The sequence below is a fragment of the Chanos chanos genome, chromosome 4 (assembly GCF_902362185.1).
Source record: "Chanos chanos chromosome 4, fChaCha1.1, whole genome shotgun sequence".
Classification (NCBI taxonomy): Eukaryota; Metazoa; Chordata; class Actinopteri; order Gonorynchiformes; family Chanidae; genus Chanos; species Chanos chanos.
This window is the reverse complement of record NC_044498.1, coordinates 37,182,788-37,204,456: the sequence shown is the minus strand read 5'-3', so window position 1 is coordinate 37,204,456 and position 21,669 is coordinate 37,182,788. Positions and strand designations below refer to the sequence as shown.

At 39.9% G+C, this 21,669-nt stretch overlaps 2 protein-coding genes across 2 annotated transcripts; both read right to left on the bottom strand.

Annotated features, from left to right (window-relative positions):
• Positions 1–212: 212 nt before the first annotated feature.
• b3galnt2 (beta-1,3-N-acetylgalactosaminyltransferase 2) lies at positions 213–9,836 on the bottom strand. The gene is made up of 12 exons (XM_030771957.1): positions 9,731–9,836; positions 8,819–8,945; positions 7,947–8,047; positions 4,995–5,188; positions 4,114–4,209; positions 3,641–3,751; positions 3,303–3,381; positions 2,746–2,929; positions 2,113–2,238; positions 1,704–1,863; positions 1,382–1,438; positions 213–866 (listed from the first exon to the last, which is right to left on the bottom strand). Exons 1-12 carry the CDS (start codon positions 9,834–9,836, stop codon positions 726–728), a joined length of 1,482 nt encoding a protein of 493 aa, XP_030627817.1. The 3' UTR covers positions 213–725.
• A 4,063-nt stretch (positions 9,837–13,899) lies between these two features.
• Positions 13,900–19,391, bottom strand: gng4 (G protein subunit gamma 4). Its single transcript, XM_030771840.1, has 2 exons — positions 19,293–19,391; positions 13,900–14,028 (listed from the first exon to the last, which is right to left on the bottom strand). The coding sequence occupies exons 1-2, from the start codon at positions 19,389–19,391 to the stop codon at positions 13,900–13,902; spliced, it is 228 nt and encodes a 75-aa protein (XP_030627700.1).
• Positions 19,392–21,669: the final 2,278 nt, after the last annotated feature.

Here is a 21,669-nt window from a genome sequence, read left to right as displayed (position 1 = left end):
GATAACCACTTGTTCAAAAAGCCTGCTCAACTTCTGACATACTTCTTCATTAACAAGGAGAAAGCTTTGCAAATGATGCCAGCCTCATCATTTTATTCTACTTCGTTCATTATTAAAAGGTTCGTTTCAATAACACAACATTTTCTGGTGCATTTATGAAAACAACAATCGGCTACCCAATTCTGGACGACTCCCAGGCGTTGACAGAATAAAAAGCTAAAGATGCAGGATTTTAGCTCTCGGCCGTGTAAAGTTAGCATTCGACAAAACACAAAAGGCAACATCACTTAAGGAACTATAGGAAAGTTGTTCTATCACTTTACAAACCCTGTTATTTGCTGGAAACCAATGGGATAGGTAAAGAAAGCTGTAGTGCAGGGAGATGGCACAGGAATAGAATAGCTAAAAAGACAAGTCAAAAAACACAGTCAGTGTTTCACATTGAAATGTGTTCGTTTTGTGCAAATGTGTGAATGTTTCACTCGATATCTCGACTTCAGACTTGAGCACCGACTCTAACGCAGTCTAGCAGACTGACATCAGTATTAAAACATTCTCTGAGCTTTTCTCAATTCTTTTACAGATGCTCTATATACATCTTCACCCCTGTTTTTAGCGCTGACTTTATACAGTACCATATAATCTGTGTAATCTTGGCTAACGTCCCACAGTGTCTGTCATGAGAGCCATATGGCACGTTCCCAATCTCTGCAGCCCCCAGGACCTCAATGGTGTCCCCAGGGACATCCACAGGGGTCCCCACAAACCCTCTTCCTGTCCCAGAGGGAGCGCAGCTCTTCTGCAGTGTGCTGGGGAGACGACAGCATGTCCACGTAACATTCTTTCTCACACAGCCAGCCCGGGTCCTGTTCAACACAGCAAAGCACACGTGTTAGAACAGCATATGCACATAACAGAGAAAAGCACTGAACCTCAGGTTTCACAAAAGGGGCTGGGTGAAATAAAGTGGAATAAAATACATTGAATGCATTTTATGATGGCCAGTAAACAAACGAAAAGGGTAAACAAGCACCAAAGTATGTCCAAAAAAGCTAAGATGTGAAACGAAACCCTTTAAATCACATTAAAGTGGTCTGATGCAAATGGTAAACATTTTGTGGAGTGTGCGGTAAATTTAATCACGACTTTCATAACAACAACATTATGATTACACTCAGACCCAGAGGGAAGTCAGGCTCTTAATGTCATGGGAAAATAAGGTATAAAATAGCCTGAAACCCCTTTTGTTGTTTATTGTTTGTGCTAATTATGGTCAGGTATGAAGTCATTTTGTTCGTGCAATGTTCCTAATGCTGTGTTTATCTAGAGGATTAAATTGTGTTTGGCAAGGGATGTGTGCGTGTACCCTCATGAATTTTACCTGATATTTACGGGGTCCCACAGCTGCCATCCAAATACCCATGCTCACATCTTCACCCTGAAACAGCAGGCACAGAAGCATGCAAACACACAGACACACAGACACACACACACATACACATACACAAAATTACACTAAAATACTTCCAACATATGCACACACGCACACCATCTGGATGGGTTTAGTGAATAATCCTCTTTTAGGGCCTGTCTTTTGACTGTGCTGTTGTTGTCACATTCGTTCACCTGAAACCACTGAGTCCAGGGCATCATCTGGCAGTTACGCTGCTTTGCTCTGCAGAAGGGATGGAGATGTACCGTACCTGGTAAGCCTTGAGCTTGTCCGCATTGCTGGCTAACCATTCCACAAGATCCCTAGAGACCACGTAGCCAGAGCCACAGGCGAAGGCCGGGTATGCCGGGCTGGCATATTCCAGTTCCTGCCACTTTCCAATACGGTCCACGGCCCAATTCTGACGGAAACTGGGTTACAAAGATCAATGTTGCCAATTTTTATTCACATACCATTCATACAACAACAGTCAGAGGTCAAAAACAACAAAAAAATAGGATGATATCCATGTATGTATTCTGACAAGGTCTTATGGTCTAATGTAAAAATCTTGGCAAGTATACTCCTTCCTTCAGTAGGAACACAATAATTCCCAGTGCGACGGCCCAGTCAAGTGTGTGACTTGAAGCTGTCAGACAGGCCTACAGTGCTGTACTCACTTTCCCCACCAGAGACTGTTCCGTGTCAGACTCCTGTGGTCTATCTTCATTAATACAGCATCCACATCGATATAACAATCATCATCTGTCTTCAGCAGCAGATTGAAGTCAGCATTTCCCACTGACCTATCCAAGAGGGAATTCACAACCTTAATTAAATCTCCCAACTTCAGAGGCTCGCGCTTCCAAAAGTGGATTTACAATTCAATTGCAGCGTGGGAATGGGAGACAGGGGGGCAATACTCCAAACATGTTTAAGACCACTTTAAGGAACTGTGATCATACATACATCCTATTAATGTTAAGTAGAGGGATACACACAAAACACAGAGGAATACTTGTGCTCTAAAATGCTAAAACACACTCCTGGTGAAACAATGGTGGGTAATTCACACCAACAGTTGGAATGATTCTGCAGATCTGAAGGTTGTGTATTTACACGTGAATCATGGATTTTAGTGATTCTAAAGGTCATAAGATTCTCTTCATAAGGATCAAAACACCAAACACAAAAGGTCTACAAAACACCAACCTACTCATGTCTAACAACAGTTCAGTTTTAAGGAATCTTCAAAAATAATGTTGACACTGGGAAATAAAGATATTAAATCTAGCTCTTCCGACTGGTCTTACCACTTATAGAACTGTAACAGTTTGGAAGGCACATTCCTGTATGTGTCTACCACATCTACAAACACCATGTCCCCATGTCTGAGGCTTTCCTCCTGCAGGGCAGAGTCCTCTTCTTTCAGCTTTGACAAGTGACGTTCCAGTCTGCCTGCACGTCCACGTAACATCTCCCCCAGAGCATCCACATCTGAGAGAGAGAGAGAGAGAGAGAGAGAGAGAGAGAGTCAAGAAAGAAGAAAAGAAGCAGTCACACAAGGAAGACAGAAAGAAAAGGAAAAACAAAAATAAGATCTCAAAAATAAGACAAGTCAGTGAGAGTAAAAAGTGAAGTTAAAGTGTGTGATGATGCAAGAGATACAAAGGAAAGATGTAAAATTGGACAAAAGAGGCAAGGTAAAAGGACACCCCACAGCTATGTAAAGAAAAGAAAGCACTATAAGAGAGCAGGTTTTCAGTCAAAAATGCGACTCCTTTTGTTTACACACTCAAAAAACTGTAGTTGGTTTGCTTCTATTTTATCCCTGGGAGAAGTCTAGCAATACATTTGTCACACAACTCACCATAGACTGTGAAAGTGAATCCTCCAGCTAGTCCTGGAAAGCCGAGAGCACTTCTGTGAGGTAACGTGCCTTCTTCAACCTACACAACACGTTCCACAGGTCACCACATGGATAAAGTGTGATGACGAATCAATACATAATATAGATCAATTCCAAACACACACGAAATGCTTATGAACTGGCAGCTTTAAACAGAAATAAAAAAAAGAAAGAGAAACTGGTTTGTTACACGTGGGGGGGGGGATATTGACAGAAGAACCGAGCGCCAAATCGATGTGTTAAAGAAATACACTAAGAGAGATGCCGAAGCCAATTTAATCCAAGGTAAGTGTGCTTACGGAGCCAAGCTTGAGTACCCCTCCTCCATCATCCAGCTGAACTCTGGACACATTGACCGTGGTCAGGCCTGCCAAGTCCTGACTCTCCCACAGCAATGTTCCCTCAAATCCCTGTGGACACAGGGTTACACACACAGATAGAGAAAGGACGCCCAGGTTACTGTAGAATTCAAGGGGAGGTGTACGATAGGGAGGTTAGCATTTACCTCTGCAGTTGCCCATGCTGTCTAAGCTAGTCTGAAGGTTAGTTATGATACCGTTTATCACATACAATGCACACAATCTGGCCAGGGATACCCTATTTGACTATATATCATTACACATCGTTTTCAGCTGTCTCATACCTCTTCCGCATTATCGTCTGACTTTAATAATTCTCAGAGTGAAGTATTGTAAAACAAGTCCTTTGCAAATGACCAGGGACTGTCCATTCAGATGCTTTACTTTATTAGAATCTTCATTGGTCTTCTCACCTTGGGTAAAATGAACTGTTCCACTGGTTTGTACCACAACCCCTGAACACTGGTTCCAGGACTGAGAGTGCTGAACCGTGCAGTCACCACGGCTTCCTATTGGGGGCACAAAACTAATTTGAGAACATCTATTTAACAACTCAGTGAACAGAAATCAGGAAAACACTTTACAGGATGCATACACAGGCACATGTTTTCAAATAAATAAATGAATAAAAAAATAATAACGTGATCGAACAAGAAGTGCTTTTCCTATGCAATCTTTTTTTTTTTTTCTTCTGCAACCCTGATTAGTGAGTCTGTACCATGCCTGTGAAAAATGCAGCTGCACTGTCGCCCCAGGAGTTCATCACATCCAAGATCAGAGAGATTAAATAGTCAAAGGAATTCAATTTCCAGAGAAGCTGAAAGATAAGACTACTTAATTTTGTGTCTACGAGTTTATCTCAACAGCTTGTCAAGACAGTGAAGGATTAATAATTTGACTTCAGTTGTGCAACACTGACCCTTTTCCCTACCTTACCCTGCCTTACCCCATTTCATTAACATTAGAAATAAGCCTATGCTTAACTCTGAGGTGTACATTTCGTTGTTATGCTCCGAAATACCAAATGGACAGAAGCCGAAAAACAAAAGGAGATTCGGAGATTCTCAAGCAAGAAGTCACTGTGGAGACAGCAGAACTTTCCATTGACTCCAATAACGCTTATCATTCTATTGGTTTCCATGTAAAACTCTACTCCCACCCCTGTAACATCATCTTCTCCTATATCAACATATATATATATTTTTTTTTTAATCGTTGACCGATGTTGATGGTGAACATTTTGATAAACTTGGGCGGCTCTCAGGATTTTGTTTCCTTGTTTTGTCACACTTACCTCCTGATCCACCTGAAAGAGCTTTGCTGTCACGTTGCCACGGAAATCCTGCCGTTGGCCGCTGGGAAAAACACCGAGCCGTGTGATGACGACCGGGTGGAGGACTTTAAAGTCCAGACTAACAGCCGATACCTCTGAGGGGACCAGGACTGAGGGATCTGGGACATTCAGTATGGCCATCTCCTGGCCTGCCACTGGGAAGGTAGGACAAACAAACAAACAAATAAAGTCATTAGACACATGCTTCTTGAGTGGAAACATATCAAGCCATTTCTCAGAATTATCAGAATACATTCAGTATATACCTAGGCACTGTATATCTACATTTGTACTGATCATCATGTTTAACAGCGGTGTGTTGCTCCAGAGGGAGAAAAATTTTGGATCCTACAGGCAGAGAACACATATGAGGTCGGTGACCAGGCGTCCCGCTTTGCGTTTGACCCTTTGTCCCGCATCCCGCATACTGAGATAATGTCCCACATTTCATTGGTCATTTGGTTTTTAATTGTGAGAAATAAGAACACACAGATGTGTTCTTTTACCCGCCCGGCACATGAGGCGCTTATGCAGTTGCGGCATCGTTTCTACTCTATTTAATAGCGCTACGTCAAAAGAAGCAAATGCAACATAGCTGAGCTTTTCTAAAAGCTTGGCTTTCATCCAATGGCTGAGAAGAGAGCAGTGAAGGCAGTCATCAAGAGGCTGTTACGGCCGTCCGTCAAACTGTGCAAACATGGGGCCAGTGAACTCCTCTGCTACGTCAAAAACCAAACTTACACAAACTTTGCAGATATGAAGGTAAAAGCTACCAGGCAACATCATGGCCACAAAGAAAAGAAAATGTTCTTTTATCCCTTCATCCAACAGAGATTTTGGTTTGATATAAAGAATGGCATTGAAATTGTTTTATTTTATATAACATTTTATTTTGTGCCTTATTTACGTTGTAGCTGGATTTGGTCAGGAGTATAACTTGAAAGACTTGAGCTGCATGATGCCTGCTGCTTTGCTTAAGGACAGTTGCCTTTGATGAGCCTGTAATGGCCAATGCTTGTTGGATGTCTATCAATAAACACGTTAGGTTACAAAATTAGTGCGCCTTTGGGATGATCATATCTTTCATATGGCAAAAGCTGTAGCCTGTATCTTTTATGGCCTGACTGGTGTGCGGTGTTTCGTATTCAGTTAGATAGACATTATATCAAAGTTTTATGTTACCCCTTGGCATTGGTAACATGTCCCACATTGTCCTACACAAACTTATTACTTCAACCACATTTGGTCTCTTTGAATCTGGTCACCCTAGTCTGAGGGTGTGTATTGGTGTATATAGACTATAATGAGTTTATGCGTGTGAGACTTGTGGAAGCCATAAAAGAGAGCTTGGATTCACAGGAATTGAAAGAGAGGACTGTATGAAAAGTGTCTATTTGGCTATTTGTGTATGTGTTTTAATGAAATGTTTGCAGTTGGCATTGAAACCTCTTATTTTGTAAATATATTGAACACAAATTTAAAAAAAATCCCTTTAAATGTGTTTTCCATATCTCTTTGACTCTCTGGTTAGGTAAGCTCAGAATTCTGCAGTCATGCAGTATACATGTATGTGGTCTTTTTTGTATGAACGCGTGTGTAAGAGAGGGTGAAGACACACAAGAGATCTTAAACAGATGGAGGCATTTTAGCATGCCACTACACAATAATCCAAACATCAGCACTTTGAGAATCTCTTGTTTGGGGTGTGTGTGCGTGTGTGTGTGTGTGTGTGTGTGTGTGGGGGGGGGGGGGGGGGGTCTCAAAGGCAAACTTTATCGCAGCGGCGAGGTCTCTTAATTAGAAAAGAGCTCTTTATTACCCAAGAGATCAATGAAAAGTACAAGGCTGTTAAAAAGGAAGTGGGATTCTCATTTTACTTCTTCAACAAGACTTCCCTTTCTCCTGCGTTCCTGAGACAAAAGCCAATTAAACACCATGCATCAGAGAAAGAGAAGGAGCGAGAGCTTCACTGGCGGAGCAGATGTTTCTCTCTTTAGCTTGAAGTGATGGGAAGCCGTAAGCTTTTGGTGCCACGCAGAAAATTCTTTTTAAAAGGGGGTAATTAGCATACTCAGCCTAGCAATCATGTTAGTAAAAAAAAAAAAAAAAAAGAAAAAAGGAAAAAAACAGGGTACGAGAAGAAAGAGAAAACCTGAGGGTTCCCGCGGAAAGAAACGCACAAGCCTATTAATCCTGCACTTAGAACAAGCCACGCTTTTAAACATAAGATTTCAAAAAAAAAAAAAAAAAAAAGGCATAATTGTGTTTTACCACAGCTGTGTGCATGCCCACTCTCCATCAAAACATTACAGCCACTGAAGTCCCACTCACGGCTTCACTTCTGTAAAGGCAATCATGCCTGCCATTTCCAGCTATTAACATAAGCTATACAAGGAGAGCGAATGTTTGGGGAGGGGGTTTGAAAAAAAAAAAAAAAGAAAAAAAAAAAGACCAAGGTGAATGGCAAAGTCAACCATGCTGCTCTACCAAATATTCCATGTGCATTAACCATTCGGACAAGACCTCGTGATAAAACTTATGAGTCTTTCTCGACTTTATGAGGTAGTCTAGGATGAGCAGAACTAGCAGGCAGCTTTTGACTAAGAACAAAGAGTTAGGATGAAAAAAAAAAGAACAAGAAGAAGAGGAAGGAGAAAGAAGAAAAAAAAAAGGACTGTACTTCAAACTACATTTTTGAGTAGTTCACTGCCAGCTAGCTTCAAAACAGAATTATCACAGAACTGCTCGAGTAAAAATGTTGGAAGATATCAAAAGCCGAAAACTAACGCAGTTCTTTAATATATTTGTAAATTCGACCGCAAAGACAGGTAACATTTAAAAGGGTTGACTTAAGAGTGGTTTTAATGGCAGCTGCATTGTGTGAGTGTGATTCTCATTCACATCCATTAATACCTGGTTCAGAAATGTTGAGGAGGCTGCATGAGTAGGGATCCTCTCTGTCCCACTCCGGCACTGTGCAGCCATGCTTGCCGATGATAAATTTCACCACCACCCTGTGAGCGGAAAGAACAGAGCTGACAAACACATCAACAGTGTCTTCGCAACCTTGAAATGTTCTTTTAATGAATGCAAAAAGTCATGCTAATTAAACCAACCACCGCAAACACAATTTGAAAAGGAATATTAAAACACAAATGAATATAGTGATATCATTTCAAAGTCATTCAAGGGCTTAGCGCGTTACGTGACGGACAGAAACCTTTGCCTGCTGTAAAGTCACATGTGAATATAACCCTATTCATATTCATATTCAGATCTGTGCATTACCACTGGAAGAAGAATAGCTGTATGCTCTCATGAAACACAGGGGACTAGACTGTGCTGTGCATATACATGAAGGCATCTTTCTGTTATGTCAGTTTTAATGTAGTGGCAACATAATCCCACAAAGCTCTTTCCTCACCTCTAAAAAGCACACTACAAGTATACTCAGCTGAATAGTTTCATACGCAGTGCAAATACAGATTCAGACATAAAGACTCTAATACACAGACCCAAGCTTTTCTCCAAGACTGAATGTGTAGTTTTCATAGAAAACTCTCAGCGAAACACTCCAGTTATATGACTTGACAGCTCAAGCATTTTAAACACTCTGGATATTTTAAACTGTTACTAGTAATACATCTATACATAACGGGGATCCTTTATACCCAAAAGAACCATAGCCCAGTCAGAGCATCTATAAAGCATGGAATGTATTACCATGTATGAAACACTGGAGATGAAGAAAAAAAAAAACACATGAAAAACATAGCCATACATACCGGTTTTGGAATTGAGGGTGTTCTTTGAGGTATCCCAACCATGTGTCCCTTATTGCTTGTCGAAGTTCATGATGGTGTCTGGCAGACAAGACTCCAACCAGCACCTCACTTACAGAGTGCTGCTTGTCTATGATATGAACATTTGTAAATAGTCAATAAAGTAGAACTTATTTTACCACTGCAATATATATCTGCAAAAATCTGCAACATCTTAAAGCCTGTGACAGCATCTTTTTCTGTGAATTATTTACACAGGCTGTGGTGTAAATCCTGAAGTAACAATCACATTGAATTTTGATCTTTGACAACTGGGGAATGCCACTTTTATCTCTAGTGGAAGCTCAGCAGTGTCCTAGTAACAAGTATCATTATATTCGAGAGAGAAAGACAGAAAGAAAGAGAGAGAGAGGGAGAGAGAGTATATTATGCTGTACATTTTTCTATACAAAATACAATACGTGAGAGTCGTAGCACTCGTGCATCTGTGTTGCTACAGTAACGGTGTGATGTTGTTGCCAGGTAAATCCCTTGGTGTGAAAGGTGTCCATACACTGTTCAGTCACCACTACAGCCATTGACCTTAACGCGGTTAATTAACTATTAGGCTACCACTCACGGTCTTAACGCTGGCATCACGCATACAGAAACAGTGTAATGCTCCATAGTCATGATGTTTGAAGTTAGGGGAGTACTACTGCTACTAAAAATTTTAAAACCCCCAGCAACGCCCAGTTTGATAAATGTCATTACAACCCAGTGGATTTTTTTCTGCACTAAAAAGCATACACGCATGTCTAGTAGTTTGTTTTCAACTGTAGCTATACATTAAAATGAACAAAGAATACAGATACAAAAGACATACAAAAAAAACTAGCGGGTTAAGAAGTTGAACTGTTCGTCTCTTGTGCCTACCTGCAGCCTTGAAATCCAACAAGAAAGCAGTTTTGTCCGTGATTAACCAAAAATGCACTACGACCGCGACAACACACGGAAGCAAGAACAATGCTAAGCTTCGCATGGACAGACCCCTTGATTAAGACTACAGTGTTTAATAGACTGGAGGCAGGAAAGAGCTGGGGGCGAAGGTGTAAAGCATTGCCGAGTTTCCACCCGAGAAGTGCCATCCGACGGAGAGTACTTCATGTCTGCCTACTACGTGTGTTGATGGTTGATGATGTAAGAGTAAATGAACCAATAGAATTTTAGGGGCAGGCACGCTATGCCCTCTGGGATATGAGGTTCATAACATGAAAATAAACTTCATACGACAAGGCTCATGGGTTTATTTAATTGGTAATTGAATGTGTGTCGACCCGCTCTTTAAATTTGAATCCTCTCGGATATGTGAAAGATTTGAATCTTTTATTCACTCTGTTATAAATTTTAACTACACTGAACCTGATTCATATTTACGATTCTCTCTCTCTCTCTCTCTCTCTCTCTCCCGCTCTTTCTCTCTCTCTCTCTCTCTCTCTCTCTCTCTCTCTCTCTCTCTCTCTCTCTCTCTCTCTCTCACACACACACACACACACACACACACACACACACACGTGCACACTGCAGTATCCATAAAAACGATACAAAATACATGTGTGCATATCCAAAACTAATTCTTTGGCGTATTAAAATGCTTAGCTGAAGTATCCCTTTAGTGAAGTGATATATACAACAACGTGAGAGCAGGTCTGTGCAATGAAGATATCGTTTGAAACAAACAGTAGATATCAAAAAAAAAAAAAAAAAAAAAAAAAACCCTAAGAAGAAACTTATGTCATGAAACCAACAAAGCAAGACCTTTGCACCCAAATGAAAATATATTCATTTGAGAGTGGAGTATTTTACAATTTGAACCACAAGGTGTCTCCACTGACAAATAAAACACTGGGTTAATTCCGAGTTGGCATCACGAGGACAGTACAGCAGCAACTACTTGGAACAAAAATCCTCTTTCTTCCTTCTGCTGAATAGCAGCTGCCTCTTAAAGTGACATCTCAGACGGAAGACATTGCTCTGTCTGGAATGAGGACAGAGAAAATGATTAGTTTTCCTTCTGCGCAAGTTAGAGGACACCCAATACCTCAGTGTCACACTGCACTCTGAGTCGTCTCATTAAAACCTCGTCCTTCCTCAGGGTCAGTGCTCACGGGCTGCATTAGAAGTCTGGAAATATATGCCAAGTTTTTCCTCACCATACTGTAAGTCTGAAATATTAAAGTCACAGTCGGCAAAATTGCCTACCGTTCAGCCGGTCGGTACCATCCGTGCAGAAACGTTTTGTGAACGACTTTTTAAGAACATAATTTCACCACCCCTTAACAAGTTTATTCAAGCTAGGTAATACTCTTCCAACCACCAAACCTAAAACTGGGACAATGTACTGCTTATTTTTTGTTTACAGAAGACTAGCTACAAAATATGTGAATTTCATGGTCTCGCATACCATGTAACATTAGTAGAAGTTTTCCTTGCATCGATAAATAGTACTGTATATATATATATGAATGATACCACCTCTTCAGCTGCAAGCCCCAATAGATCAAATAATACATAGCTGTGATAATGGACGTTTTTCTTGACCTTGATTTCATCCGTATTCAGACAGATTTGAAATGAATGCTTGGTTTATTCATTTGTATAGCTGCACAGGTCTACACATCCAAACTTCTACAAGAGTAAAGTGCAGAAAAGTACCAATAAACCCATACATTAAGGAGTCAGTATTTTAATAACAAGGAGTCTCAAAGCTCTAATATATTATGTATACATATATATATATAGGTTTTCAGTTCATGCAAGTTACTTTTTTTCTCTCTTTTTTTTTCAAAATTCATAAATATTCAGTATTCATAATTATGTTTGTGTTCATCCTTAACCTCTGGGCTACAGGAATATTTTCAAGTGACACCGATCAAAATGGCGGGTACAGCACCTTCATAAAAAGATAATAGTTTTGCTGTAAATGTCCAACTGATGAAACAGCTTGATATCTTAGGTCAGTCAGTGTTGGGGTCAGAGGTTGTATACCTGTGACATCACAGTAAGGCAATACCTAATTCAAAATGAATAATATGTCTTATTCAGCATTTTAAATTTACCACTCGGGTACTCTACACAACCAAGGGTTCAAAAAAGCTTGTCCAAATCTTAAAATTGCTTTTAGAAAAGTAAACATCAGCTGATTTGAACTGCTGCACACTTTCAAAAGGTTGTAATTATTATACAAGTTACAGAAGCACTAGTGCCTCAGGAGATAGTCACTGCCGTGTATTAAAGAGAATAACACTTGTTTTGTACAAATGAACAAAGGCTAGGCTAAGTTACAATGTTACAAAGGAAATATAAGACATTGTGCTTCTACTTCTTTTGTAAATTAGAAAAAAAAAAAAAAAAAAAAAAGACTGTGTAATTACAGTGTGGAGAAAACGCCGTGGTCACAGTACTTGGCACTCTTTACGTACACTCTATAGAGATCCACAGTCTCTGCTGAAGAGAAGAGACAGAGAGAGCAGAGACACATGCAGGCCTTGGCTTTAGCAATTCTGTCAAAGGCCATGCCGTTCAGTTTAGCACAGGCAGACAAAAAAAAAAAAACGGTCAGAAAACATGCCCAGGTTATAAATAAGGCCAGTCAGAAAACAAACAAACAAATAAACAAAAATATTAACAGTGGCATAAAACCGAATAAACAAAGTCCCTTAAATAGTGGGTGGTTTTTATTAATTCTACAGTGACATAGAGGATGACCGCTGCCAGTAATTGAAAAGGTCAAAAAAGGGATCGGATGGAGGGACATTTAACCTTGAGCTTTTCACTTGTGGTATAAATCCTGCTTGGGTTGATTAGTCTGTTGGAAAAAAAAACCTGCAGTATTTTAAATTCTTTTAATACTGAACATATATATTAAAGAAGGGTTACAAGTGTGTGATAAAGTTTGCTATCCTGTTGACAAGTCCCCCTATGCTGTGTTTGTGTGTGTGTGTGTTTGTGTGTGTTTGTGTGCCAGATGGGACTTCAGCTTGCTCAGTGCCAGATCTGACATCTGTACAACTCTGTCCCCATCAAAAACACAACAGATGCACAAAACAACACATGAGGGACAAAGGCCATACCATGGGAGAAATTTAAAAAAGCTCTAAAATGTTTTTATCGTCAAACTGTGTCCTCTAAAATAAACAGGAAACAAACCAATGCACTAAGAAGATTTGTCAGTTTTACTAATTAAATCATTAAATATTTGCAGATTATTGAGATACTTGCTAAGAATTTATGAATATGAGATAACATGACCCAGAACCACACTGGCGGCCATGATGGCAAAGATATTTCAAACTAGACTTAACATGTATCTGAATTACATGAGGTTATGGGTAAAACAGATCATATATGCACAGACATTTTTAGAGTGGAACCAGTGAATAAAACATCTAGACAATACTTAATGCTGTTTGTCATATATTCACAAGACCAGCAAAATTTCAGAGTGAAACTGTAAACAATATCAATACTGGCTGTCCTGAACTCAATTCCTTCAACAGGAAAATTTCGTTCAAAATTCCTAAGTATGTTTTGTTTCAATTAAAACATTTGCTGAACTAAATGGGGCAGTTGAGCCATTCTGATAACTATATATCCAAAACAAAATGCCTACATTAAGGTCAATCTCTTATTTAAGATCGTTTATAAAATATGTCCATTAAAAGAAAAAAAGAAGGGGAAAAAACCTGATAATTTCTCAGTTTTTCTGTGAGGATTTGAGGGTGGGGGACTTTAGTTTCCTGAGGCACATGAAAAATCTAGCAAACAAAACATTTTATATTTGAGAAAACAAACAAAAACAAAACTCTCATCTCAAAAGCAGTGAGCAACGCTGTTCTCGGATTACAAAGCAATAACAAACCTATTTAAACAAGACGTGAGGTCCTCACTGGATTGCCAGATAAGCTGAATCCCCCTCTCTCCCTCCAAAAAAGACCACCAGGAGGGAGCTGAACAACAACAGTGTGGCTGCTACTCAATTCAGCTCAAATGCCAGCAGCCAGGGTGTGGCATCCTCAGGCCAGAGCCTGCCCCTATTCCCAGGCTCAGAGGATGGTACAGAAGAACTTTTTCTCCCTGAACGGGTTATCCGAGGCAGGCACAGGAACAATGAGGGGGTCCTCTCGTATGTGAGCGTCGCAATAAGCCATCAGGTCAGCGGCAGCTTTCGACACCTACAACATGGCAACCGAAACATGAGGATAAATGGTTTTTGCTGTATCTTCAATATATAGTTATTTTACATGAAAGTAGGAAGTTAAACTGAATATAATTTCAGACTCATGAAAAATAATGAATAGTGTACATTTCTGTTCCACATTAAATATGCTTCAAAATATGATGCTTATCTTTTACATAACACTCCTCCACACACAAACAGAAATGAAAAATTTGTACTCTTCTCCAATAACCAAAAAATAAGCCATGTGTCTGCATGTTGCAGGTGTATCTTGCATGAATCTCACTGCCAGTCTGTCACTGAGTAGGGGAGTATGGGTAAAAAGTAAGCAAAAGGCTAACATAAAGAACATAGGGGAAAAAATGAAGGAAGAGAGAGAATCCATGTTTCATTGTATACATAAAGGGAACATTCATCATCTAGCTACGCAGCTATAAGTGACCAAGTGAAAGTAGGCCAGGGTACTGCGGGAAAAAAAGGCATCCGTCTATAACGACAAAAATAGATAATTGAGAATGGGTGCAGTAAGTGAACACACCACAAATGCATGAGTGTTCAGGTTCATGGTCTGTGATAGGAACAGTCTGATAACGGCACTAAACACAGCAATTAGAGCAGACAGCCCTCTGCCAGACACACACACAAACAAACACACACACACACACACACACACACACAGAGCCGCAAAAACGCATACACACATACAAATGCACAAAACAGTAAAAGCATTGACGTACACAGATTTAACCATATTTTTATACACAATTAAATCTATACAAACACACACATTCATATGCACAGGAGTAGTATAGCTTGCAAGTGGGAGACAGAAAGACACGAGAGGGAGAGAGAGAGAGAGAGAGAGAAGGGGTGGGGCAGAGGGAAGACAGACTGACCTAAACATCTTTCTGCGCAGCCCTTACACTTCAGAGGCAAGCTCTTTCCCGAGGCCTTATCTCTGGAACTCTCCGTCCATTTCTAGACTGACCTTCATGTTACCTCACACATCATATACTTGATGTGAACACATACAAGCATATCCATCATTCATTCAGTAATCCAGTTTGTGGGGTGAAGAGTTTATCTGCTAGGTGGAGTGACACAGCAGGGAGGGCATTTCAGTAGAGGAAATCCAGAATAATCACCACACCCTGTATTTGAGATGAATGATAATAGCACAGGCTAATTACGGATAATGCCATTAGAACTATCACACAGACAGAGTCAGGGATGTGGAATTAGAGATTTTCTGTAACATTTGCCCCTACATTGACAGGAAAGCAAAACCTGGAGCACAATATCATAGTATAAATCCTAACAAAACAAAACAAAAAAAAACAAAAAAAAGCAGAAGAAAGAAATGATGTAAGAATTGCAGTATGCTGGCTATATGTACGCCATGTCCAAACACTGTGGTCTTACATACCTGCGAAATAACATGGAACAAATCTATGAAATTATGATTATACAAAAGATAAAAAAATGATTCTTTACTGATAGTAGCATATAGCTGATTAAAACCAACTAATAAATTTGTCACAGAATGATTCAAATTGTGACTTGATGCATGATTTCTCATCTCTCCATACCTGAGTTGGGGGCTGTTGGCCATTTGTATGTGTTTGCTGTGGCTTTAAAGCAGCATAACTGATTCAACTGATAATCAAGCCTTTAAATAGATCCTTAAATTAAAGACTATGATAAACAAGGGTTGAAAGCAGTTATCTGGTTCATGTGAACACCTAAAACAACACACGCAACCAGATATATCTATAATACAGGTGTAGTCATATATTCAGCGTGTGCATTGCCCTTTTGCTTTTGTAGGACACACAAATGAATAGGACAGGTTGTGCTGACTTGAGCTTCTGAGTCAATCACTGATCAATGTAGGTCACGGAGCAGTGGCGCTAAGTTTGTTCTCCTGGGATGTTCCCGTGCAGGGCGAAGAGACACACTCAGCTTATGCATTTCTACAGGAACATCCATTATAATTAGAGGCTAGAGATGCCCTCATGGAACAAACACAAACAAACAGACTGCAATCTACACAGCTATCCAAAAAGATAAACATACAATGAGAGGTAAGACTAAGACTAGGAAGTGACAAATCTCATCAATGGTTGAATGAGAACATGTATATTTTTGAACACTATATATTTTGTTCTCGTTAACACAATCACACCTTTCACCCCAAACATTTACCTAAAACATTTAGTCTGGTCAATCTGCATTACGTGAATATTTTTTAAAAAGCAAGGTAAATAACAATATCTTTCTGAAGCACACCTTAATGTATGACAGTACACAGTATCCATATCCATTTGACAAATTCTGAATTCCATCATCTACGTCAACAGCATTGAGAGTGAAGTGTAGTGGCTTGGGTACGTATGAAGTGGGAGAGAGAGAGAGAGTGGGGAGGGGGTGTTTGTGGACAGTCAGCCAGCAGGGATACGAGGCTCAGCTGTGAATGTGAGAAATCTGGGGCTCTGGGCAACATGTAGCAGTCACAGCCAGATGGTCTTCTCTGTGCTAGTGACCCACCTGTACTCACCCCAGAAACTACATTTCCCATAATCCCTTGCCACAACTCTCTCTTACTTCATGTACACAGTTAAATAAGCTGTCCATAAACCATTCTGTGAAATTTAAAACAAGGTAACAGAAGAACTGCAACTAAATAAAACAATTGCTTATAGCTGTTTGCTAGTTGCAATTAAATTAAATGAAATGTGTATACCTGCTTGCTATGTAAATATAATCTTACAGTACTTATGCCTTGAACACAAGCACAAAGCAGTGCACATCTACACTGTGTAACTGCTAAGGTTTGCTAGTCAACCACAGCCGCTAATCCAGAGGGCAAGCCCATAAGGTATGCATGTCAAACAAGGGTTAAGTATGAGTGTGCATAACTGCAACATAGCTGTCATTTCAGAACTGCATAAACACAAAGCAGGTCCGTTATAGTATTACACAGTATAAGGACACTTGGGAATATGGGAGTGGAATAGTCCCAGAGACCAGTGCTAGCTGCTGTGCTTCTGGTGTCATTGAGTGCAGTGAGGGTGTAATTACAGCCCATAACCCACTGATGAAGGAGATCCCTGCTAATTAGCACATATCACATTCTGCCATGTGATAGAGGAATTAATGAATGCACCCATCCTTCAATCATCCAAACACAGACTTTGTTCCTGAGACTACAGCCGTCTCCCTCCCTCCTGAGAAGCCAGTAATTAGATTTGAAAGATCAGTGGAGGACTCCATCCTGTTTCTTACTTACTTACTTACTATCTCTGGCTCTCTCTTTCTCTTTTTCTCTCTCTTTCTGTCTCTGTCTCTGTCTCTGTCTCTGAGAGTATTTCTAATTTCCATGTGAACTTTCATCAAAAAGTCTTCATGGTTTTACACTGCAACACAAGCATACGTAATCAAGCAGGTTAAAAAAGTTCACCAGATTTACACAATGGTACAATCGGGGTTTGTTTTTACCTCATCGAAAGTTTATTGAGATGTAATTTGACTTGCTTCATGGACCTTAAAGATACAGTTTCCATTTTTTTTTTTTTTTAAGAAAGTGGAGGGAGATAAAAACGACCTTTGTAGTGCTGACAGAGACTGTCTCTGAAAGGGAAGCATTCAGGACAGGGTAACAATGCTGATCACAGTGCTTCAGAGCCGGGAGGCAAATGCTGCCCGGCGCATGAGGAGCATACTGAATCAGATGATGGTATCAGAGCTGAGGTGTTCAATGCAATGTCCACAAGAGGAGAAAGGAGGGAAGGAACATCTCTGATATGCACAGAGATAGATGCCTATGGAACTCTCCACGTTCAAAGTCTGTACCTAACATTAATTATAGTCTTCAGAAAACTGTAGGCGGAGGAAAGGACTTTGGGTTTGTTTGGGGGTTTTTTTTGGATGCTGCAGGTGAGGAATCTCATTCAGCTCCATTAATTCACTAGGTTTTGGTGATGTTCTTTTAAACTGTTATCGCACTCTCTGGGCATTAAGTATAAAGCGTTCCAAGTCTCTAGGTTCACACTCCTAAAGCATTACCCTATCAGTGGTGAGTTGGTTGCAGGAACCACCTTTTTCTTGTCCAGTACAAATGGCATTTCATATGAAACATCTCTATTTACTGACTATTAACATAAGATATGTAAGGACAGTGTGACCTTTGGTATCAGACTGTCCTCCATACAGTATCTATCTCGAAGAGGTAACTACACAGTCTGTAAACACGTAAGTGCAAAGTACAGATGAGGTTAATGTTACTAAGGACATTAGGCTACTAGTGAGAAATATAAAACAAGGTTTTAAGCCTAGGTTTTAAGTCTTCACTGATACATCATTTTAAAAAAGTGTAAATCCAAACTTTACATTACATGAAACAATCACTGGGAATGAAAAAGCACAAGCCAAAGGCAATATCTGATTTCATGGATATGTTTGCAGTCTGCAAAATGATCTAATCCTATCCAGTGAGTAGAGTATAAATAGAGGGAGAGGTAGAAAGCTTTGTAGAGTAGCTCCATCCATCTTGCTCTTGGTAAATGGCCTGAGCCGATCCTATGTTTCTTCAGACTCCCTCTGCCTTCCTCCATCACACACTCTCTCACACTCGAACCAGCAGCCTCTTCTCATTGCCCACGGTAACTCAGTGACTACTGGACCTAATACTCATGCCTTACTACTGCTATTACTACTACTACTACTGCAACCACTACTACTACTCCAACCGCATTGAGTGCTTCTATTAAGAAGAAGAAGAAGAAGAAGAAGAAGAAAGAGAATGATAATGGTGCTGGTGATGACAAATCGAGTTGAGGTAAACCTTCAGAAAATGGATATTTAATTGGTCAGTAAGGGAAAAAGTGTTCAACTGTTCAAAACTATGAAAAAATACAATGGAACTAAATGATTGTTAAAATGATAAATATTGCCAGCTGTCTCTGACTGATAATAAGGCTAGAAATTCTGAATGAATAAATGTCTCCAGAGAGATGGTAAACATATCAATGGCGAGCCCAGAGGAGAACATAAGACACGGATGAATCCAAAATGATTCATGCACCATTGATAACATATGACTGAAAATGAATATTGTAACAAACCCATTGAGAGTAATGTACTTTTTCCTTGAGCATACAGGCAGATATTGGCAACACCCACACATCTGTATATGTAAATATGTGCACACACATACACACACGTACACACACACGTACACACACTCAGTGCACACTGTACCTTTATTCTGTCCATGCAGGCCTCCATCTTCAGTTGTTCCACAGCTTTCCTGGCCTGAGAGATGCTCGCTGTGCTGTTGTTGGCCATTCCGTCTTTCATGGCTGGGTCCTGTATTGCAGAGGGAGAGAGAAAGCAAACACACCTTGCCTCTGAGACAACACACATTTTCATCACTGAAATCTGGCCACGTGGGAGTCTTCTGTGTAATCAAAGTCAGGGTGGAATATTTGGAGTTTAACTCTCTAGTGTGACAGGAAATTTGAATTAGTCATGGCCTGAAAATGCTGTGCTATGTGTGCAGAATTATTTGAAAAGAAAAAAACAAAAAAAACAAACAAACACACACATACACACAATTAGTGGTTTTGGTGGATTTTTAGAGTAGCATAATGTATAGAAAACAAAATGGACTGAAATCCAATCAGTAACATGGTACAGAATATTATTGCTTTCCACTGATATGACCCTTTCGCTGAGTATTCAGCATATGAGATCAATGTGTATAATCTAATGCTTTTTATTGTTGTTTTTCCATGCGTATACCTCTGTATTCAGAAAGAACATCTAGAGAGGTCACTCAGTGTGCTTTTGCTGCATGAAATGTAGTATAAATAGGTCAAAGCAACACACTCCATGCCTTGCATATGTTTGGCACCCTATGCTCTCCAAAGCAAAGACTAACCCAGGGAGAAGATTCCCCAAGAGTTCCCATTTCTGCCACAGGCTAAGAGATAAAGAGAGGTGAAATCAAAAGCCTGGCTTTAAAAGACATTCTTCAGTTTTCATCTTTAAATGCCAAAACTTATAGATAACATATAGGAAAGATCTCTGCATTTCACAAACCTCAAAATCTCTTAGTAAACACTTTCATTATAAACAATTCAATAGATCCGGAGGAAAGAACAGTCAATCAATCAATCAGTCAATCAATCAGTAAGTCAATAAATAAATAAACAGTTTCAATTTAACCTTAAAATGTCATATGGTCATATGGTGGAGACGTGAACATTTAAACTACAGAATTGTTGCTCAGGAAGGTACCACCGAGAAATTTAAGTTCAACATTTTTTTCTCCGTCAAAATGACAGGCTTTCTAAATAAAGATGAAATATACATAGTTGGGATGTCCCATGTATTTTAGGATGACTTTCAAATAATCGACATTAGTAAAGTGGTATAACAGTGTTTAATTCATCTCATATAAATCTAATCGTGTTTAATTACAAGGTTGTTCTACTCTATGTTCTATTACTGATGCGTTTTTCTATTCCCTAAAAGCCTTACTAAATCCCCCGAACATCTGTTACTGGCCTACGAGTGTTTAGACCAAAACACTAAAACGAAGGGAGGTATTTAATGTAAGAAATACACAAAAATGATCAATAAACTTTAAATCTGCGGGTCGTGCGCAAACATTCGACCATGTTTTCAGTGATCACAAAACATCAAGGCGTAGCGTCATTCAGGACGCTCTGAGTGAGATCGGGCTGGCAATTCAAAACCATTCTGATATTTGGGCGCGTGCTTAGCCCACAGTTTGGACTTCAGACGTTGGGTTGGGCTTTAAACACAGAAACAGAAATAGTGGAATTCTCTATTTTACAGGCTGCCCCCAAAATGATTTCCAAGCTTGGCCAGCGATAAGCTCTCGTGTGCCTTTGGTCGTATGGTATGCCAAATATAGGGTAGTACAGTCGCCAAGCCTCCATAGCACCCATCGCATTTAATTTTTTTGTTTTTGACAGCGCAGCTGCTCTCTAATTACGATATTTAAATGCAAGTAAAATACAGCGCCGATGCACACACTTCCTGTTTTGCTATTCGTAAATATCATTTCAAATGCTGATAGAAATAATTGAAACGTGGTAAATTTGGCTGTGCAGTTGACGTTTTGATGTGCAATAGTAATTACCATTGCTGTAATAATGCCCGATAACATTTTATTAAGGTGTCACCTCCCACGCATTTCACACAATGTTTGCATAAATGACAGATGAAAAATAGTAACATGCATACTTACCTGAAGTGTGTCAGTGATCAGACTCCTCAGTATTAGAAAAACGGGGTCGGCTCCACCCTACAAAAGCTTCTGTCAAATTAGGATTCAAAACGAGCAGAAAACGCGGAGAACCCCGCACCAACTCGCGCTGAGCCCCGTCTCCGTGTGAACCAGTTTATTGATGATAGGGAGGGTTCTTCATTGGCTTGCAACGCCGAGTCTTTCCCCAATTTTCAAGGTGCATCTACGCATACTGTGCTTGACAGCCCCTCCGCTCTCTTTCAGTCTTCAACGATGGGCTTGAGAAAAAAAGACTAGCAGATGCCAAGTGGATGGGAAACCTCGCTATGACGCAAAAACGCAAGATACGATAAAGGT

Excerpts from the sequence above, each read along its gene's own strand:
- b3galnt2 (XM_030771957.1), bottom strand. The coding sequence starts at position 9,836 with ATGCGAAGCTTAGCATTGTTCTTGCTTCCGTGTGTTGTCGCGGTCGTA. Across the intron at positions 5,189-7,946 it reads CCTCAACATTTCTGAACCAG|TGGCAGGCCAGGAGATGGCC; the intron begins GTATTAATGGAT and ends CTACCTTCCCAG. Across the intron at positions 2,239-2,745 it reads CTGTTACAGTTCTATAAGTG|GTCAGTGGGAAATGCTGACT; the intron begins GTAAGACCAGTC and ends CCTCTTGGATAG.
- gng4 (XM_030771840.1), bottom strand. The coding sequence starts at position 19,391 with ATGAAAGACGGAATGGCCAACAACAGCACAGCGAGCATCTCTCAGGCC. Across the intron at positions 14,029-19,292 it reads CCTGCATGGACAGAATAAAG|GTGTCGAAAGCTGCCGCTGA; the intron begins GTACAGTGTGCA and ends GCCATGTTGTAG.